Source organism: Taurulus bubalis, assembly GCF_910589615.1.
Source record: "Taurulus bubalis genome assembly, chromosome: 17".
NCBI lineage: Eukaryota > Metazoa > Chordata > Actinopteri > Perciformes > Cottidae > Taurulus > Taurulus bubalis.
The window spans coordinates 4982039-4999872 of record NC_136605.1 but is presented as its reverse complement, the minus strand read 5'-3'; the positions used below and the strand labels follow the sequence as shown (position 1 = coordinate 4999872).

At 44.9% G+C, this 17834-nt stretch overlaps 2 protein-coding genes across 3 annotated transcripts in view; both read left to right on the top strand.

Annotated features, from left to right (window-relative positions):
* Positions 1–4959: 4959 nt before the first annotated feature.
* On the top strand, positions 4960–9205 carry txn2 (thioredoxin 2). Its single transcript, XM_079232737.1, has 4 exons — positions 4960–5008; positions 6117–6394; positions 7488–7611; positions 8385–9205. Exons 2-4 carry the CDS (start codon positions 6117–6119, stop codon positions 8499–8501), a joined length of 519 nt encoding a protein of 172 aa, XP_079088863.1. The 5' UTR covers positions 4960–5008; the 3' UTR covers positions 8502–9205.
* Positions 9206–14770: 5565 nt separating this feature from the next.
* LOC306749516 (myosin-9-like) overlaps positions 14771–17834 on the top strand; it is a 28690-nt gene continuing 25626 nt past the window's right edge. For both annotated transcript variants that reach the window (XM_079232823.1, XM_079232822.1), the window contains exon 1: positions 14771–14984. The gene's annotated coding sequence lies outside the window, so the exon portion shown is untranslated. The remainder of the gene's footprint in view (positions 14985–17834) is intronic.

The window sequence follows — 17834 nt, the reverse complement described above, 5'->3', positions numbered from 1 at the left end:
TATATATATATATATATATATATATATATATATATACAGTATTTATATATGTATATATAGATATATATTGCATTGGGCCTAATTGACTATAATCAAGGCATGGTGTACATAAGGAACACCAATCTCAGTATATCGCAATTACAGGCCAGTGGTAAGCCTTGAAAGAAATGGAGGCATCACAAGATTTAAAAAAAAGATGACCAGAAAAAGGACATATGAGGACTTGCAAAATCGCTGTGGATAGAGTTTCACACTAATTGAGATAAACACAAGGTCATCAGCTGTAATTTTCCATCTTCTTGGCTCAAACTGCTCAACAACAGGCTTTAAGCTGCGTGCTTTTCCACCACCGGGATGTTATTGTCAATTAAAGGAGCCTGGGTTTATGGGGAGTGAGCTGGGACAAAACTTCACACACAAAGGCGGGTAGTGGTGGTGGGGCTGTAAAGTCAAAAGAACACACACCCTGCCATTCATGCGTGCTTTGTCCCGACGCCTCGGCTTCATCAATGGCTGTTGTATTCCCAACTCTTGCAGCCAAGATGGGCGCGATCAGGTGCAGCGGTTACGACGACCCCGGGAGGTCATCGCCTGTTCGGAGGCACGCGGTACAGTTTGCCCTGCGTCACAGAGGACGGTTTCCTCTCCACCTTTAGCCGGGTGTCGGGGCCTTCTGTGATTAGCGAGGTCAGCCTTAGCACGCACGCCGGGCCCCGATGGGGTCAAAGGAAACTGGGTCACCTGTACCTGTTCGTCAGTGGATATGCTGATGCTGCCCACCCTGCTAACCACCCAAGGCAAGGTCACGCCCTACCCTCTGGATCCCACCCTCCTCCTCCTCCGCCTCCGTCCGTGTCTTCGCCCTCCCCTCACCTCCGAGGTGTCACAGAGAGCACCCTTGTTCTCGCCCTCTCCTCCTTTCCACCGGGACCCCTCAAAAATCCCAGATATCCCTGCAATTTCCGGTGCAATGTTTATTTGGCGCAAAGAGGGCCGGGGGGGAGGCGGGCAGGCCTTGAAAAAAGAGCCTCACTCACAAACAGTTTGGGCTGCGTTCGAGGGTAAACATGTGCAGGAGGGGTACGCGAGGGCGAGCGGTAAGGAGGACTGAGGCCGGTGTGTTCTGGTCCTGACACACAGATCCCACCTCAGCAGGGACACAGAGCACCGCTCTGTTTGGGCCCAACGGCCACAGTCTAATAAACATCTCCCCCTCTGCCTCCCGTCTGTTACAGGCACAGCGTCCTCTGCTGGAGAGGTGATGACATGACACTGAAAAAACAGGACATAACAAACACCAGAAGCCTGAAATAAACATATCTCTCAACGCCGTAATGACTTAACAAGTGGGACTTGTTAAGTCATTTCATGCACCACAGTTAATACACGTGCACATGAACACCTCTACAACAGTGCTTTTTGCCTTCTCACAATTAAGCTAGTTTTAAGCTAACTATTTTCAACTGTAAGCATTGCATTTAAGGTATCTCAAATGTCTATTTATTTTTGCTAGTTTGTTCAACTGCTTTCCGCTATTGAGCTACTTATTTTAGCTTTTTGACAACGTATACATTTTGACTGTATATCCATGGCTATCTAAAATTACTTTTTGCTAACAAAAATGCGTAGGCTATCTGTTAGAATAGCTACCTGAAATGTTTTTCACCTTTGTATCACATTTAGCGTACGAAATAGTGTAGGCTACCTGTTAGCCTAGCTGTCTTAAATGTGTAGGCTCTCTCCGTTACGTTTAGTTAATGTAATGCGTATTCACTCATATCAGCTGTCTTGTGTGTATTCATTACTTTTTGCGTTCTATTTAAACCATTTATCCAATACTTTTAGCTACAACTACTTTTTAGCTTTTGTGACGTCTTTGCCCACTTGCAAACTAGTTAATCTTCTTAGTCAATTGTGACACATTATGTACAGGCGTTACAACTGACTCCATATTGCTATACAGTATGTAGTTTAAAATATAATCCTGCCTCCGGCTACTGCAGAGGTGCAAGTAACCCTGTCTGGTGTGGTCTCCTCACATGGGCTAATGCAAACAGTTTAGGTTGTTTTCCCCCTGTATGGAAAATTAAAACATTTCAAAGTAAAAAAACATCACAATACAGAACTCCACAAAACCTCAACATCTTCACAGAGGTAAAAACAAACCAGATTGCATCAGACTGTACTGTTGTTCATGTTATTGTGTCCACCACTTGATTAATCCAACTTTTTGTTGAGGGGAACAACCAAGATGGCATGTAATCAAGGTTTAGTCAGAAAGAAGAAAAGATATAGAGATAAATCAAGAACCAGTTGGAACATAACAAGACACAAACGCAGATCAGTAGTCAGTGGCCTCCCCTCTCCGGCCGGCCCACAGCATCTCACTTCCTCCTGGGTGAGAGCGGCTGCAGCAGCGGCACAGGTAGCTGGTGGATGGGAGGGTTTGGGGAGGCGCTGGTTGAGGGTGAGGGCAGAGGTGAGCTCTCAGGGAGCAGGAGAGGCAGGTGTAGGAGGGAGCCCGGCTCACAGAGGGGAGGTAGGAAATGGGGGCGTCTGTCTCGCCTGTGGCTCGCTGCTGTCTCTTGCTCTCTGCTCACCCCGCTGCGTCTGGATGCAAATAGCCCCCGCTGGCCGCTGGAAGGGACTGAATCCCCCCCCAGGCTTTGTAACCACTCACAGAGCCTCTCATCTTCTTCTTTCTCGTTGAGTGTCGGCGCTGCATATTTCAGTTTGCCCGCGCAGTCCACCTTGAAGCTCCTCTTTCTCCCCTTTTGCTGCTGCTTCCCTTTGATCGCAGGATCCTCTGATGTCTGCGGCGGAGTCACCCATCTGCCCTGCCTGCCTCTGATTCTGCCAGTGGCTCTTGCGGGTGGACAGAGGTGAGAAAGCAGCTGTCTGTCCTGCTGCTCGCTTTGCACCTCCTGAGTGCTCGCTGACGCTGTAGAACGTGTGGCGGCAAAACCCCCTGACCTGAACACAGCTCCTGTGTGAAGGTCTGAGTCCACTTCAGGCTGAGGGGCATTCAACGCTGAGAGTGGACGCACAATCGGATCAGCATGGTTGCCTATCTGGATGTCCGTAAAGGCGTGCACATCCAAAGCGTCGATGGGGTGTCCACCTGCAGGCAGCACCGCTCTGGACCTGCAAAAAATAGAGCGGAGTCGTCGGTGTGGGGGAAGACCGGCAGAGAGGCCAGGCGGTCCGATGCTGTGAAACAGCGGAGGGGGCCGAAGGACGAGAGAGGGTCTCGAAATTCCAACTTTCGTCGCAACGCTTTTACGCATTCCTGTTCAAAAGAGTTTGGATCCAAAGTGAGGGTGAACAAAGAAAGACAACAGAGCAGTTGTAATGGAGTAGCCACACAACACAGAGGGAGTCTGACAAATTACCATGCCTCTTGGTAGAATTGACTCAAAGAACCGAGGCCTCTCCTCCGCACTCCTGTCCTCATCGTCTGGTCCTGTTTACCAGCGTGACTTTGGGCTCATCCTCCCTCGAGGAGTATCTTCCCCGTCTGACGGTTCACTTGTGTCCTCCCTCTCCGGAGGGAGTCTGACTTCTCTGAGCCCAGGATGACACCCATCTCTATTCCAAACAGCCCACCCACCGTCCCTCCCTTTCATCCCGCTGCCCCCTCGGACATGAAAGGCGCGGTCCATCGCCCAGTCCTTCTCAATGAATTATGACTTGATGGCGGGCAGGGGACGATATTAATTTACAGAAGAATACTGGATCCAACCAATGAAATACATCACTTATCACATGTTCTTTCATGTCAAATCTTCAAGCTTAAGTTTTGAGTTTATTCCATTTATAGCAAACATGTTTTGCACCAAAGTGCTTCACAAAGACAATGCTAACACATACAAGCATAGAGACATATTAACGTGTATATATGTGGAAATAAAGCATTATTGAAACCGAGCAGCAGCTACCGACTTTTTTCCTCGAAGAAGCAACGGGGCCCAGCCAACAGGCCACAGTGAGCGGATCTCAGGGGTCTTAATCTATACAGTGACTATAGTCATGCAGTGAAGTACAAATTACAATACTTCACTGTAAATTGGTAGCAGTGGCGAAATGTAACTAAATAAATGTACTCAAGTGCTGTACTTTACTTGAGTGTTTTTATTTCATGCTACTTTATACTTCAATATAACTTTATTTATTTGACAGCTCTAGATACTTAGATAATTCATGTTCTAATAATTCAATTCAGTTTATTTTATATAGCCCAACATCACAAATACAAGTTTGCCTCAGAGGGCTTCACAATCTGTACACATGACATCCCTGTCCCGGGACCTCACATCGGATCAGGAAAAACTCCCCCATTAAAGATAGTAAAAACCCTTTCACAGGGAAAAAAGGTAATAACATTGTAACAAACAACATATGTGATCACTGTATAAAACAGTGTTATAGATTTAACTACCCAAAAGAATATAAAGCATTTGAAATTAAGTCCACCTAAAGTTATGTTAATGCATCAATAGTGTGCATTAATAATTATAAGTCAGTGACTGGCCAAAAACTTTTACTTTTGGTTACCTTGACTACATTTTTCTTATAATACTTGTATATTTCTACTAAAGTATTTTTTTTGTGTGTAAATAAGTATTTAGAATAACTCTAATGATTACTTATGAAGTAAATCATGTTGATACTACTGCATTGTCGTAGAGTAGAACTATAAAGTACATGGAAATGATCAAGTACAAGTACTTCAAAACGGTGCTTACATAGCACCTTAATAAATGTGCTTGGTTACTTTTCTCCGCTGACAAAATAAATACCTGTAAACTGTCTTCAAAGATGTATTTTCCCTCCATTGTGTCTCTTGCACAAACTGCACTTCCCTGGGTGGCCATGCGAGGGCGCTACTCGCGGCACTGCAGCCTGAACAGGCAATATAAAGCCTCTTTTCCTTCTCATCTGCGGAACCGAAGGCGGAAGTACTTCAGTGGTCAGCCAAGGCCAAGATCACCGCCAGCTAAGCAGCAAGGTAAACACGGGGAGCGCGGTATGGCTGTAATTCACGTATGCAGGGTGGGACCTTCACTTTTTGACTGTCCGGTTTGAGTGTGTGTCTGTCGGCGGGTGAGGCGAGGTTAGGAGAGGAGGTTAGGAGAGTAGGATAGGAGGAGAGGAGGGAGGACGAAGAGGGCACGGGCATACGTAACGTAGGTTAACTTACTGGGGCCAACGAGCCGTCGGTAGAAACGAAGCAAGCGTTACAAGCCGCGGATACAACGAGCTATTCGTTTTTATTTTTATTCTGTTTAATATTCACGAAGAAAACAGTGAGTGTTTTATTTTTTTCTAGCTCGGCTGTTGGTCCACCCTCGTTGCGTTAGTGTGTTCATAAGAGTTACAACAACATGGCTGTGTTAGAGAGAGTTAACGAGCTGTCCGTGGTGTTAACCTCACTTCTTACTGACGTGACAGTTGGTTTTATAACGTCACTGAAGAAGCGCGTGACAGAATAAACTTTCTCACGAGCCACAGACATGTTCCTAAAACATCCCGGGACAGTAAAGTATCTCAGTGACGTCACTGTAATGTATGTGGATAATCTACAGAATATTTTTCTGCAACAAGTCTGATAATAATCCATGAATGGCTTGTCTTTTGTACAGCAAAAAACACACTTTCTTAATTGTGAATACTTGCTTTGTCTTTTATTAAAACAATACAATTTCAATACTTGGCTTAGGTATTTGGAAAATTATTACGAGAGAGAGAGAGAGATTTAAAAAATCTTTAGATTCATCAATAAGGTGTTTTGTCTGTCCATCAGCCCAAAGATATTACATTTATTATGATGGGAAGCCGTGACATCGTTAAGCACAGGCCCACGTGGACTTACAAGTTTATACATGTTTCAATAAAATAAAAAACACATCTTACACCATACGTTTCTCTCTGAAATGCAGTGTTTGTGTAGCTTGGTGGTGCCGTGTCATATTCACGCAGACTGGCTGTGAGCATACCGCCTCGCTTCCTCTTGTGGGGACAGGAGCCGTATGCGTCAAGCCGGCCTCAAATCACACCAAACTCTTATGACCCAACATCCTCCCTCTGTGCTTTCCCTCTTAACGTCTCTCACGCAGATGGCTCACAGGCTGCTAGTGCGCAGAATTTGGACGCTCTCTGCGAAAGACATCCACTGCCTCCCAGCATCCTCCGCCGCTTCCTCTTCTTCTTTTGCCACCTCCTCCCTGCAGTCCGCTGCAACCCGGGCGTCCTTCCTCTCGCCCTCGCACGCTCTGCCTCGCTCCCTCCCTCACACCTCCTGCCGGGGCGTCTCCTTCAACGTTCAGGACCACGAGGACTTCACGGACCGGGTGATCAAGAGCGAGCTGCCCGTGCTCGTTGACTTCCATGCACAGTGAGTAGCGCGGGGACGGCTGGTAGTAAGCGACTGTCACACTATACCAGTGGTTCTCAAACTTTTTCTGTCACGCCCCACTTTGGAGGAAGAACAATGTCATGCCCCAACAAAATTCTAACAAAATGGTCCATGCTGAATTTTTGTGACTCCTCCATCTGTGATTTTTCAAATAAAGTAAACCAGATTGCTCCATCAAACAAAAACTCAAAAAACATGTGCAATCACTTTGTTAGAACAGTGCAAATACAATCCTATCTGTGCAAAAAATAACTCCTATTTGGCAAACAAATTGCCTATTGTGGCTGCAAATGACCTGTTCTGCACTGAGTATAAGATAATAACGTTCAACTTGCGCCAAACAAAATGAGTGCAGATATGTGTGAGGATGGGTAAAATGCAGAGAATAGTTTCACCACTCTGGGATTAATAAAGGATTATTAAAAAAGACAAAACATCTCACCCCCGCCCCACAGTTTGAGAACCACTGCACTATAAGCACTAAATTAAAGGGGGGGAAATGTTTTAGGCGCTCAGGGGGAAAGAGCTTGTTTTCCAGCTGCCCTGCCTCTTTAAATGACGAGAGGGGTCACATACAGTGTTAAAAATAGAAACGCGTATAAATAACTGACCCGGGGGTATTCCCCTCTCTAATAATGTGAGGTTGCACAACACTACGATATATACTCTGTCCAATAGAACTGTTTCTAGATCCAAACAGTCGGGATGCTTGCGACATCAACTCAGATTAGGTGTCATGTCGATGATGCACATCGCTGTAAAAACCATCAATACTAAACATTTAGAGCCCAAAGGAAATGCCCAAAGGCGCATCTCTTTAAATGTTGCTTCCGCAAGGAATTGTGAGGCGGCCTAACCTCCATTCTTTTGGTTGAGGATGAGAAGCAGAACCCCAGATATATGGTCCGTGACACCCAGATGCTAAATTGTGGTCCGATCTCGTAGCTGATCGGTTCTGACATTAAGTGAACTGTGAGAAGCATTTGACCTGGTTGACCCATGTTTAAACATCTCAAGTATCTCATTGTGGTTCACTCTAAGTCTTTGCTTCTGTCTGTTTTTGTTTTTTCAGGTGGTGCGGACCCTGTAAGATCCTTGGGCCGAGGCTGGAGAAGGCCATTGCGAAACATAAAGGCCGCGTTGCCATGGCAAAGGTCGACATAGACGATCACACAGACCTGGCCATCGAGTACGGGGTGAGACTCGATGACACCCAATCCGTTTGTTGAATCTACCATTGAGACTTTTGGGGTTTTATGGACAAAAAGGTAATCTGGCAAAATGGCTGACTTCAGTATTTCCTAGTAAGGAGCCGATTATCAAAAATGCAATTGCCGAAATCTGAACTTGAAAACCTCATCAAATGCATCAATGGCAAAGGTAGCGACCATTTTCCTACGAAGAATGAAAATTGTGAATATCTGAAATTACATTTATGGATTGGAAAAATGTCAGTGGGCCTCCTGAATTTCTTCTCTTTTTTTACTGCATTACAGCCACATTTGTTAAAATCAGATTTATATATATCTTACATTAAAATTACAGGGTTCTTACGGGCATGGAAAAGCTGGAAAAGTCATTTTAAAATGGTTACTACCAGGCCTGGAAAAGTCATGTAAATGTGTTATATTCATGTGTTCATGACGTTCATTTACGTTGAGTTTGAAATAATGAATATGCTTTTAAAAGAAAGACGCTCTTTTTTTCATGTTTACACCGAGATTTCACAAAATGTTTGGTCATGGAAATTTGGTTTAAAGTCATGAAACTCCACTGGTCAGAATGTGTATGAAATAGGCATTTTCAATGTTATTTCTACTTCTGATACTTCCGAATGCGGTTTTGACTTTGAGGATTGCTGTTAAGTGACTACAGATGGAATGTGGTTTGAGTAAATGTTGAACAGGATTCATGTTGATACATGTTTGAGTCACAATATTGTCTTCTAACACATGACGACTGTTCGCAGGTGTCTGCCGTCCCAACGGTGATCGCCATACGGGGAGGGGACGTAGTCGACCACTTCGTGGGGATCAAAGATGACGACGAGCTGGACTCATTTGTTGGCAAGGTCCTCGGACAATAACCCCAACCCTGCCATTCACCGCCGTCAGTTGTGTGTGTGTGTGTGGCGATTACGGCCGCCATCGTCAGCCGGTTTAAAAAAACCAAGCCACGAACCCAGGTGGCAAACACTCAAATGATCAAATGCTCACACCCATCCCTAGACGAACTGCTCCGGCTTTGCGTCAATGCTTCTGTCTCTGTCTCTTTCTATTATCATTTTTTGTTTGTCTATAGATGGGTGTTTGCTTCCATTTGTTGTGGTTTCCGTTTCTCTTCAGTAATGTGACGGCTCTCTACTCCTCACGAGAGCAGCCAGGCTCTTCATGCGTATAAGTGTAAAAAGTCAGCGGAATGGAAACCCCGCCGCCGCCGCACTGTACGTGTACTGTGAAACATGAGGGACGAACGTTTTTGTTTTAGCAGGCGGGTAGGATTCAACTTAAAAAGCTGACCGTACCGAATGAGCCTTGTGAGTGTTAACCTGTAGTTCCTGCTTTTGTCCACAAGGTGGTGGCGTTTCTCTGAGCATGGCGAAAGCCACACATGGGTCGCTTTACACCATTCTGCCTAAATGATGTGAGAGGAAGGTATGTGTGTGTGTGTGTGTGTGTCCTGACTAAAGTCAAGTGGGAATTGCAAATACTAGTTTGGTTTAGTTTATTACTCAAATGAACTCTATGTACCGGGAACATGACCAAGTGAAGTAATAAAGGAGTCAGAAGATGTTCTTGTGTTTTTAATTGTGTTTGTGCCTGGGGGGGAAAGGGGGTAAACAACAAAAACAAGATGGTCGTAGCTTTTATTGTCCCAAATGATAATGATGAAATAGTTGTGTAATCTCCCTGTGTTTTTCCTCACTAGGGGAATGAATGGGAGCTTTTCACAAAAACAGTGTTTGACTGATGAACCTGAAGTAGCCCTCAATTATTCCCTGTGTGATTAGACGTCGGTGTCTTCTGTCCTCCATCTCGGCCTTCTGTCTGAGCATGTAGATGTTGCTCATGCTGACGCAACCCCTCTCATCGGTGACACTGATACGCCCACACATGCCACCCTCCACTTATTGGACCCCCCTCCCCCCCCACACACACACACACACCTTCAAATCGACAGTCTCTCTAATCATGCCTATAATGCCTCGAGTCTCACACCCGGATCAAACATCCTCCATGAGAGTCGACGGCAGACGGACTCTGGACCCGTTTGACCTCTCTGATTTCCAGATTGTCTCTCCCACCAGTCCAAAACCATTAGACTGTAAAGAAGTCAGGCGTCTGGTACACAACGCCTAGTGTGTGGCGGTTTCTATGGTTCCCAATTATAAAACCAAAAAGTGATAAGTTGATGTGTTATCACTGCGACACTATCAACAGTCAGTGGAATAGTAGGCAAGCAAAGTCCTCTCTCATGCAAGATAAATGAAATAACTTCCCAACCAGGAAGTGATGCTGCACGCACCAAGTGCAAGAATTCCCATGAGCCCTTGCGCTTTAATCGGAGAGTACCTATTATAAAGGCACCTGCAGTCCCCTCTTCTCTCCTACTACCTGCTAACCGACCAAATAAAGACTTATTATAGTACACCTCATTTTGACGGGTCTCTGATTAGATCATTACTGATGATGTGTTCACGCACATTGAAAAAAAGTGGGGGGTTCCCTTGACGTTACGTAATCAGGTGATTCAGACGTTTGTTGGATGAAAGGCATTCCTGCGTGGTTTGGAGATATCTGAGGTGACGTGAAGGCATCTTTTTTTTTGTTAACGTTCACCACTCATCCTCTTGTGTCTGCCTTCAGTGAGAGAAAAAGAGAGAGAGGTGACTGAGCAGACGAGGACAAGCTCCAAAGGTTCGACGTAACCCGACACCTCTTCCGCCAGAAACAATAGACCACGCCCCCGTCCTCGCGCGCTCTCTCTCTCTTGCTCGCTCAACCACTCTTGTGACCATATAAGGCAAAAAAAAAGACATGAGTGAAGCTAGCTGTTGCTGCTGAACAAACAGGTCGAGAAGCAGAGTTTTCATTTCTCTTCTACTAACTCTGTCCCGCCTGAAAGGCTTCTGCGTGTTTGTTATAAATGAAATATCTGATCTAAATGTTTTTTTTGTAATTTGTGTGTGTGTGGGAGAGGTTCATAGTTGTGTATGTGTGTGAGAGAAAGGTTCATGGTGGTGTGTGTGCGTGGGAGAGCGAGAGACTCGGCAACAACAACACCACCACCCAGATCTGGCATTCTGTGTTTATAGTAAATTCATAGCTGTATTTATATTTTAAACACATGCTGCCCTCCACCTTGTTTGCTCTCCATTCTTCTCCAGACCAAAACACCACCCGGAGACAGACAGAGCAGTCCCTGTTGCAACACAACACACACACACACGGTTTAAAATAACATATTGACTGCATCATAATTTAGCAAATAGTCATTTTAGTGCTTGTTTTGCTTTTTTTACTCCACATTCCTGAGTGTGTTCCTGTGTGCTGATTACTGAGGAAATGAGGAGGATGGAGGTGCTGGACACAGGGAGGGGGGTCAAGACTTAAAGGACAGAAGACATTGTTGTCCCATTATCTCAAAAACTGCATGTGCTCTTGATAGTTCTTTGTGGCTCTGGCCTTTTAGGTGACACACACACACACACTTCCAAAGTGTGTGTGTGAATGAACCTGAGAAGTGATGTATTGAACAAACAAAAAAACACAAGGGCTCTGTCTGGTAAGAGTTTACAGCCAGAGGAACTGGGTCAGAGCGTTAAACAACCTCCTTACTCTCAGGTTTGACACAGATCTGGGCTACTGATATCACACGTGTCATGCATGAGGACACACACACACACACACACACATACACACACACACACACAGCTACACAGCAAGAGTGGTCGGTGACTTGACCGTGCCTTCAGCGTGCTGCAGCTGAATGGGTGCTTTTCTTTCTGACAGACTGATATAATGGCTTCACACACCCTGAATTACAGACACACCCTGCTGCTATTACCGCTGACTGAAGGAAAGAGAGAGAGAGAGAGAGAGAGAGAGACTAGGTCACAGTGAGAAGGAGAGAGGGAGGGGAGATAGTGAGGTCAGAAGTGTCCATATTTGGTAAAACATGCCCGCGGTTCAAATCCCACATTTCTCTCTCCTTGTGCCCACTTGTGTTTGTTTGGCGTCTCCGGCCATCGTTGAGTATTTTGTGAACTTCTTTTTTTTTTGCAGCACAAGGGTTTTTGTTACACGTGATTTTTTTTTTTGTTATGTTTTAGAAATTTGTTTATTTGAAGTCCCTCTCTTTTTTTCCTCCCTTCTCTTCTCTCAGCATCTGGTCCCGCTCAAGTAACGGGTGCCGGGCCGGGGTGGGGTGGGGGGCTTTGGGCTGGTGACCTTTGACCTCCCCCCTGAACATTTTGGACATTTCCCATCCATCCCAGATTGAGAGAAAGAGAGTGAGAGATTTATTGAACTTTTCCAAAGGCAGGCGCGCCGCCGAGTGTTTGACGGCTCGGCTCCACGTGCACGTGATGCCCAGCTGCTCAACGTGGAGGAAAACACGCACAGGGCGCATTCCTTTCGTGATGACACGCGGTGGACGTAAATCACATGATTTTCCTATGTTTGCCGAGTGGATGCCGGCCATACCTGAGCCCTTGTCATGATATGACTTCTCTGGGTCTAGGGTTGCCCTTTGTGTGGCTGTGCTATTTGATTTGATGAGGCGATATTTGCATCAGGCCTTATCAAAGGCCGTCATTTATCCGTGGACATCCAGAGCCGCCACATCTGTTTCTTGATTCCTCCTAAACATGTGGAAGGGGAGACGAAACATAAAGAGGTCAAGAATGGAATGACCTTTACACTTCCTTTATTCCTCTCTCATCCAGTGCTTCTTCTTCTTCTTCTTCTTCTTCTTCTTCTTCTTCTTCTTCTTCTTCTTCTTCTTCTTCCCTCTACCCAGATTTAACCCAGATTAACTCACATAACCCCTGCACAATTTGTTTTAAGCAGGACATTATTTAATACCATCAACTAAACAAAAGTTCATTTTTTTCATTCATTTGAATGGTCAACGTTTACAATGATTTTGCCCATTTTCTAAATTCATACAAGTCATGCCCAAGGTCGAGGGGCAGCCCAAAATATCATTAGTAAACATAAACAACATTCTCCCTAATCCAAAAAGCTAGAGTGCTAAAACTCAAATCTGTGATGTCATCGAGTATCGCTGCCCCATAGACAATGAATTGGGGAGTTGGGCACACAACTTGGCATCACAACTTCTCTGGTTTATGGCTTTGAGACTTGAACTTTGATCGGCAATGGAAATAACATATTTGAATACTTAAAGGAGACATATCCCGCCCATTTACAGGGCTGGGCACACGTTTACTTCCTGTCAGCTCATACACTGCAACCAGAAATAAACTGGGACATGAAGAATGTTTCCTAAAAGCAGTGAAATGGTCTATATATTGTGTGTAGTTATTATATCCCTTTGACCTGCTATAACTTATACTAATAATTTAAAAAAAGACATGAACATCTCCCTTTTACAACATGGGACTTTTAATTTAGGTGGTGTTCCTCTTTAAGTTAGCATTTACTAGTGGCAGAAGACATCCAATCATTTATTCATTACTTTTGGTAAACTATTCAAACTGTTAATCCGTTACATTCATCCGTTACTTTCCGGTAACGATTGCAACCATTTATTTGTCTCATTTACATTAAGGCTTTTCTTCTGGCTTGCCAACTATAATTACCATGTACCACCAAATGTAAATGATCATTTTTTACATTCTTTTCCAACGCTAATGGCTCCCTTCCTGTTGTGTCATGTGCATTGGCTCTGCAAACTGGGCTCAGAACACCCAGTCTGAATCCCAGGAGAGGATTTTGAAGCAAACAGGTTCACATTGTTCTGCTCCGTTCTTCTGTGCACACGGAACTTTCATCTCGACAGCCATTATTTCACTCACCCGTTTCTCACCCGTTTCACTCATTTCACTCACCCGTTGGTCTTTGATTCCATCTCGCATATATCTCCCAGTCTTCCCCGTTGCTTACAATTCTCTGGAACAAGTCGGGCCCTTTTTTTTGCCAACGAAAACAAATCAGGAGTGATGTGAAGACTAATGTTTCCTCTCCTTTCACATTAATTTAATGATCACCTGCAGCGGTTCCCATGTAGTGTCTACATGTCTGGTCACGAAATCTAGGCTTACCTGTTTCGAGTGATGAAATCTGTGACAGTAAATCTGTTCTGCACTTCTGCACGTCTTGTTGGGTCTCTTGATGTAATCGTTTATGTGAGAGGTGCACTGGTGGATTTAAATAAATTCAAGTGCAGTCTCTTCTTTATCTCTTAGTCTTTAAATAAACACACAGGATATATCTCAGTATTTGGATGAGGTGTAATCACTTGCATCTAAGAACTCAAGCCAGCATAAATTGTTTATATAGTTGATAAACACAATATTTAAATTCCCCTGGTGGACACAGGGGCCAGTATGTGGAAATTATTTATTTCTAAAAGTGATGTGATGTTTTGAGAGGTTCAAGGCCAATATCCATCCAGTGTCCAAGACACTCAATCCTTATGAGCTCCCATGTTCTGCTTCTGACCTCTTTTGGGAACTTTGAAAGAAAAACTAACATGCATAAATAACGTGCTGTATTATAAATATGACACCTATGATTACATAGGCATCATATTGATTCAAAGATATCATCTTTCCAATATCAGATAGAAGTAAGTGTACAGTTTCAAAAAGGTTAAATTATTGAGTATATAGTAAAATGTTTTAGTCTGATATTGGGCAGCCTTACAGCAGAATAGTTTTAATCAGTTGGAGGCATCACTTGTTGTTTTCAAAGCATATGGTGTGGTCAGACTAGACCATGTTGACACATGAGGGAGGCCCTGGATGATGCAGTCCATCCTGAGAGTTGACTGCTACTTATATGGTCATAAAAATCCTTAGTATGCACATACCTCTCTCATTAAACACAGCTTTATCTGTACCCCTCTCTCCCTCCTCCCAACTCTTTCAAGTTCAGGGTTTTCCTGCGCGCTTCGCCTGCGCAGTGGTTGTCCCGCCTCCAGTTATGCCCCGTCTCTGATTGGTCCAAAGTGTGCGGTTTATCAGAGCGCGGCAGCCCATTGGCTAGAGGGGCGGTGCACGCGGGCTCGGGCCCGCCTCGTCCTGGACCGCACCCCGGCTCCGGATGGCTACGTACCGAGTGAAATTACGCGAACCAGTTAGCAGCCAGTAGAGGAGGGAGGGCAGAAGGAAGAGGGGGAGAGAAGAGGGAAAAAAAACGATAGAAAGAGTGACTGGAGTGGAGAAAGAGAGGGAGGAAGCGAGCGCTGTAGTTTAGCCCTGAACTCTCTGCGAAGCTGCTGTCGACGGGAAAAGAAGTTTGACTCTCGGCGACGCTGAATACCCGCTCTTAGCTACCCCCTCCCTGGGAAAAAAGGCGTCCTGCACCACCAAAAAAAGCAGGTAATATTCTCAACTTGAAACACGCTTGTCCGCCATGCTCTCTCCGTGTTACTCTTTTTCCGTCAGTCCGGGCAAGTGCAGCGGACCAGGAAGCGGCGCGGTTGCTAGTTCAACTGCCGCAACCGCGCAGGAAAGGGTGGAGCGGGACCTCAACAGATTTAAAACCGAGGTTTCTTAAACTTTTCATAAAGTACCCGACTTTACACTTTATTGTTCTCAAACTTCAAATACGCGTACGTGTGTGTGTGTGTGTGTGATACGCGGGACGTACGCCGTCAAATGCCGTCTCGGCGTTGTGGCAGCTGGCGCGAGACGCTGAAAACCCGTCACGGTGGAGGCAGGAAGTGATTCGCTTGAATGAGTTGCGGAAAAGAAAAGGGTGCCCGTGAAGAGTTTGAATGTAATGAACATGGAGGATAAAGTGCGTGTTTAGACCGGCTCCGTCGGGGACACGGGTCGTTTTGTGGTTGTAGTTTAACTTCTAGTTTGGCGTGTAACGGTCAGTAACGGACGCTGTGTGTGGTCGCTGATGTTGGGACTAGCTGGCTGCATGACGTCAGTGGTTTACCGGCGGACTGAAGAAAAAACAACGGCTATGCTCCTTCTCCTCACGGAACCAATGTCATGCAGTCTGTGAAGCATCCCGGGGCCCTCGAGGGGTTTGTTTTCAAGGGGCCCCCAGCATAAGAAGAATACCTTTTTGACTGATTTATTTCACACAGAGGTTAACTTTGTTAGTGTTGCATCGAGGGGCCCCTTCTTAATGGGACAACATCATGAGTTGGAGCATATCTACAATTGTAATACGTGCTATTATTATTATCACCATCAAATCTCTCGAAACATTATCTTGTTTAACAGAGAGACTTTGCCAAAATGACAGTGTTGAAATAGATGATAGAAATGTACAACATTCACATTTAGCACAATATTGGACCTGAGGGAGAAAAGAAAAACATTTCCATTCTTTAAATACGTTTGGGGTGTGGAATTTGAATGCCTGCTATTACGTTTGGCACTCATAGCCCATGGTGCATAGTACAAAAATGCTGTTTTGACCAGCTCGAAACACACTTTAAAAGATCTGGCCTGGTGATGACTCAAACTTTTTTACAGGGGTTAATAGGCACTGGTTGTTGTGTCACTTAGCCAGAATGAATTCTGAGCTCCACAAGAAGAATGCCAGCTGAAAATGACCAGGTTTGTCTTGTAATTACAGTGCGGTCCACTGTGATGAACATCGCCTAGGCTGCATGAGAGATTTTATGGGATATATCAATATCAAGCCAAGTTAGGACCGTTTTATTTATACAGCCCCGAAGTCACAAATCACAATTTTGCTTGGGAGGGTGTCTCAAACCGTGACACACGGGACAGGGAGAAAGAGGTGTGATCCCTCTTCCAGACATAAATTGGTGCAGTTTAGACCGAATTGTAAAATGTATATCTAGAGAACGGGTGAGTGCAAACATTGTTAAGGACAAATTAAGTTTAAAAAGTTAAGTGTTTCCAACAAGTGTAAAAGTATTTGGAGTGAAGATTGGATTAAGTGAAAGAATAACATATTCTGAATATTATATTGTATTCCCCCCAGTTTGCAGCAAGTACATGAACAATCACAAGAAACCAACCTTCATTAATTTAACCTAATTAGAAAAAATGTGACAGCAACCCACTCAATCGTTTCATTCCCACAGGCCAATCGCAGACTCCCTTCCGATCCGTCAAGTGTCACATTCTCCTCGTGCCTAACTGTGCCCTGTCTTTGCACACCTACACAAAGTGTGCTTTGTCAGGGCAATTTGTGTTTGCTCTGTCAGACGGCACATCATTGTGTTTGCACTCTGGGAAGCAAACAGTCTCTGGTATGCCTGCGCCCGACCCTACTGACGTTCGCTGTGCGCTTGGCCGTGTGCGGCTTGAACATTAGCACGCCGTCCTCTGGGCATCGATAGCTGGCGCCCGCTCGCCCCGAATAGCCTGCTTCTCATTGCGCAAAGTGTTCGTGGCGTCCGAAAGAGAGCGAGAGCGGCATCTCTCCACTCTAATTTTTAGCAATCAGAACCATACGCTTACGATCAGCTGATGCTTTCTGCCAAGAAGCGATAAAACCTCACTGAGTACCCGGACATAGAAATGATTGTGCAAATGATGTTTAATGCTGGAACGCTAACAGTAGCGGAGAAATACAAACCACTGTCTGTTTATATAGCCATATGTTGCTTGTTTTATCAAAACCATCTCTCCGGTGATGCACCTCTACTCCGTCGTGGAGCAGGCCCAGTCGTTTGCTTGAGAAAGAGACACGTCAGTAAATGTGTAGCCTTAAAGGGGCACATTGGCTGACGTGTAGTATGTCCTGTTATTGTGTTTTGAGTCATGGATTAAGAACTTGCAGTGCATTGAGCAACGGCTTTCCCGGAGGCCAGCTCCTCTCACTTGTTGCCAGTTTCATTGCAGTTATGGAGCACCCCGCGGAGATCGTTACATTCCATCACTCGTGTGTCAGCCATGTCCACATTGTGTTTCACCCTCTCCGGGAGGGTTGCGTACTGTAGGCTAGACGAAATGAAACCCAGGCGTCTTAACATGTGAACAAGGGGGCGGTGTGCGTTCAACCATGCCTGAGATTGTTTAGATTCTTTTTTTTTATTGAAGTTCAGGTCATCGTGGCTGAAACCGATTACTGGCCCTTTGCTTTGGTTGAAAATGAGAACTCAAGGTTCTTGTAACAAATGTGAGGTATTAAAAAAAACACGCTTGAGCTGTAATGATTGGTCGATCACGAGAAAGTATTCTGATAATTGGTTATTTTTATTTGAACAAAGATAATAACAATATCCCTGATGC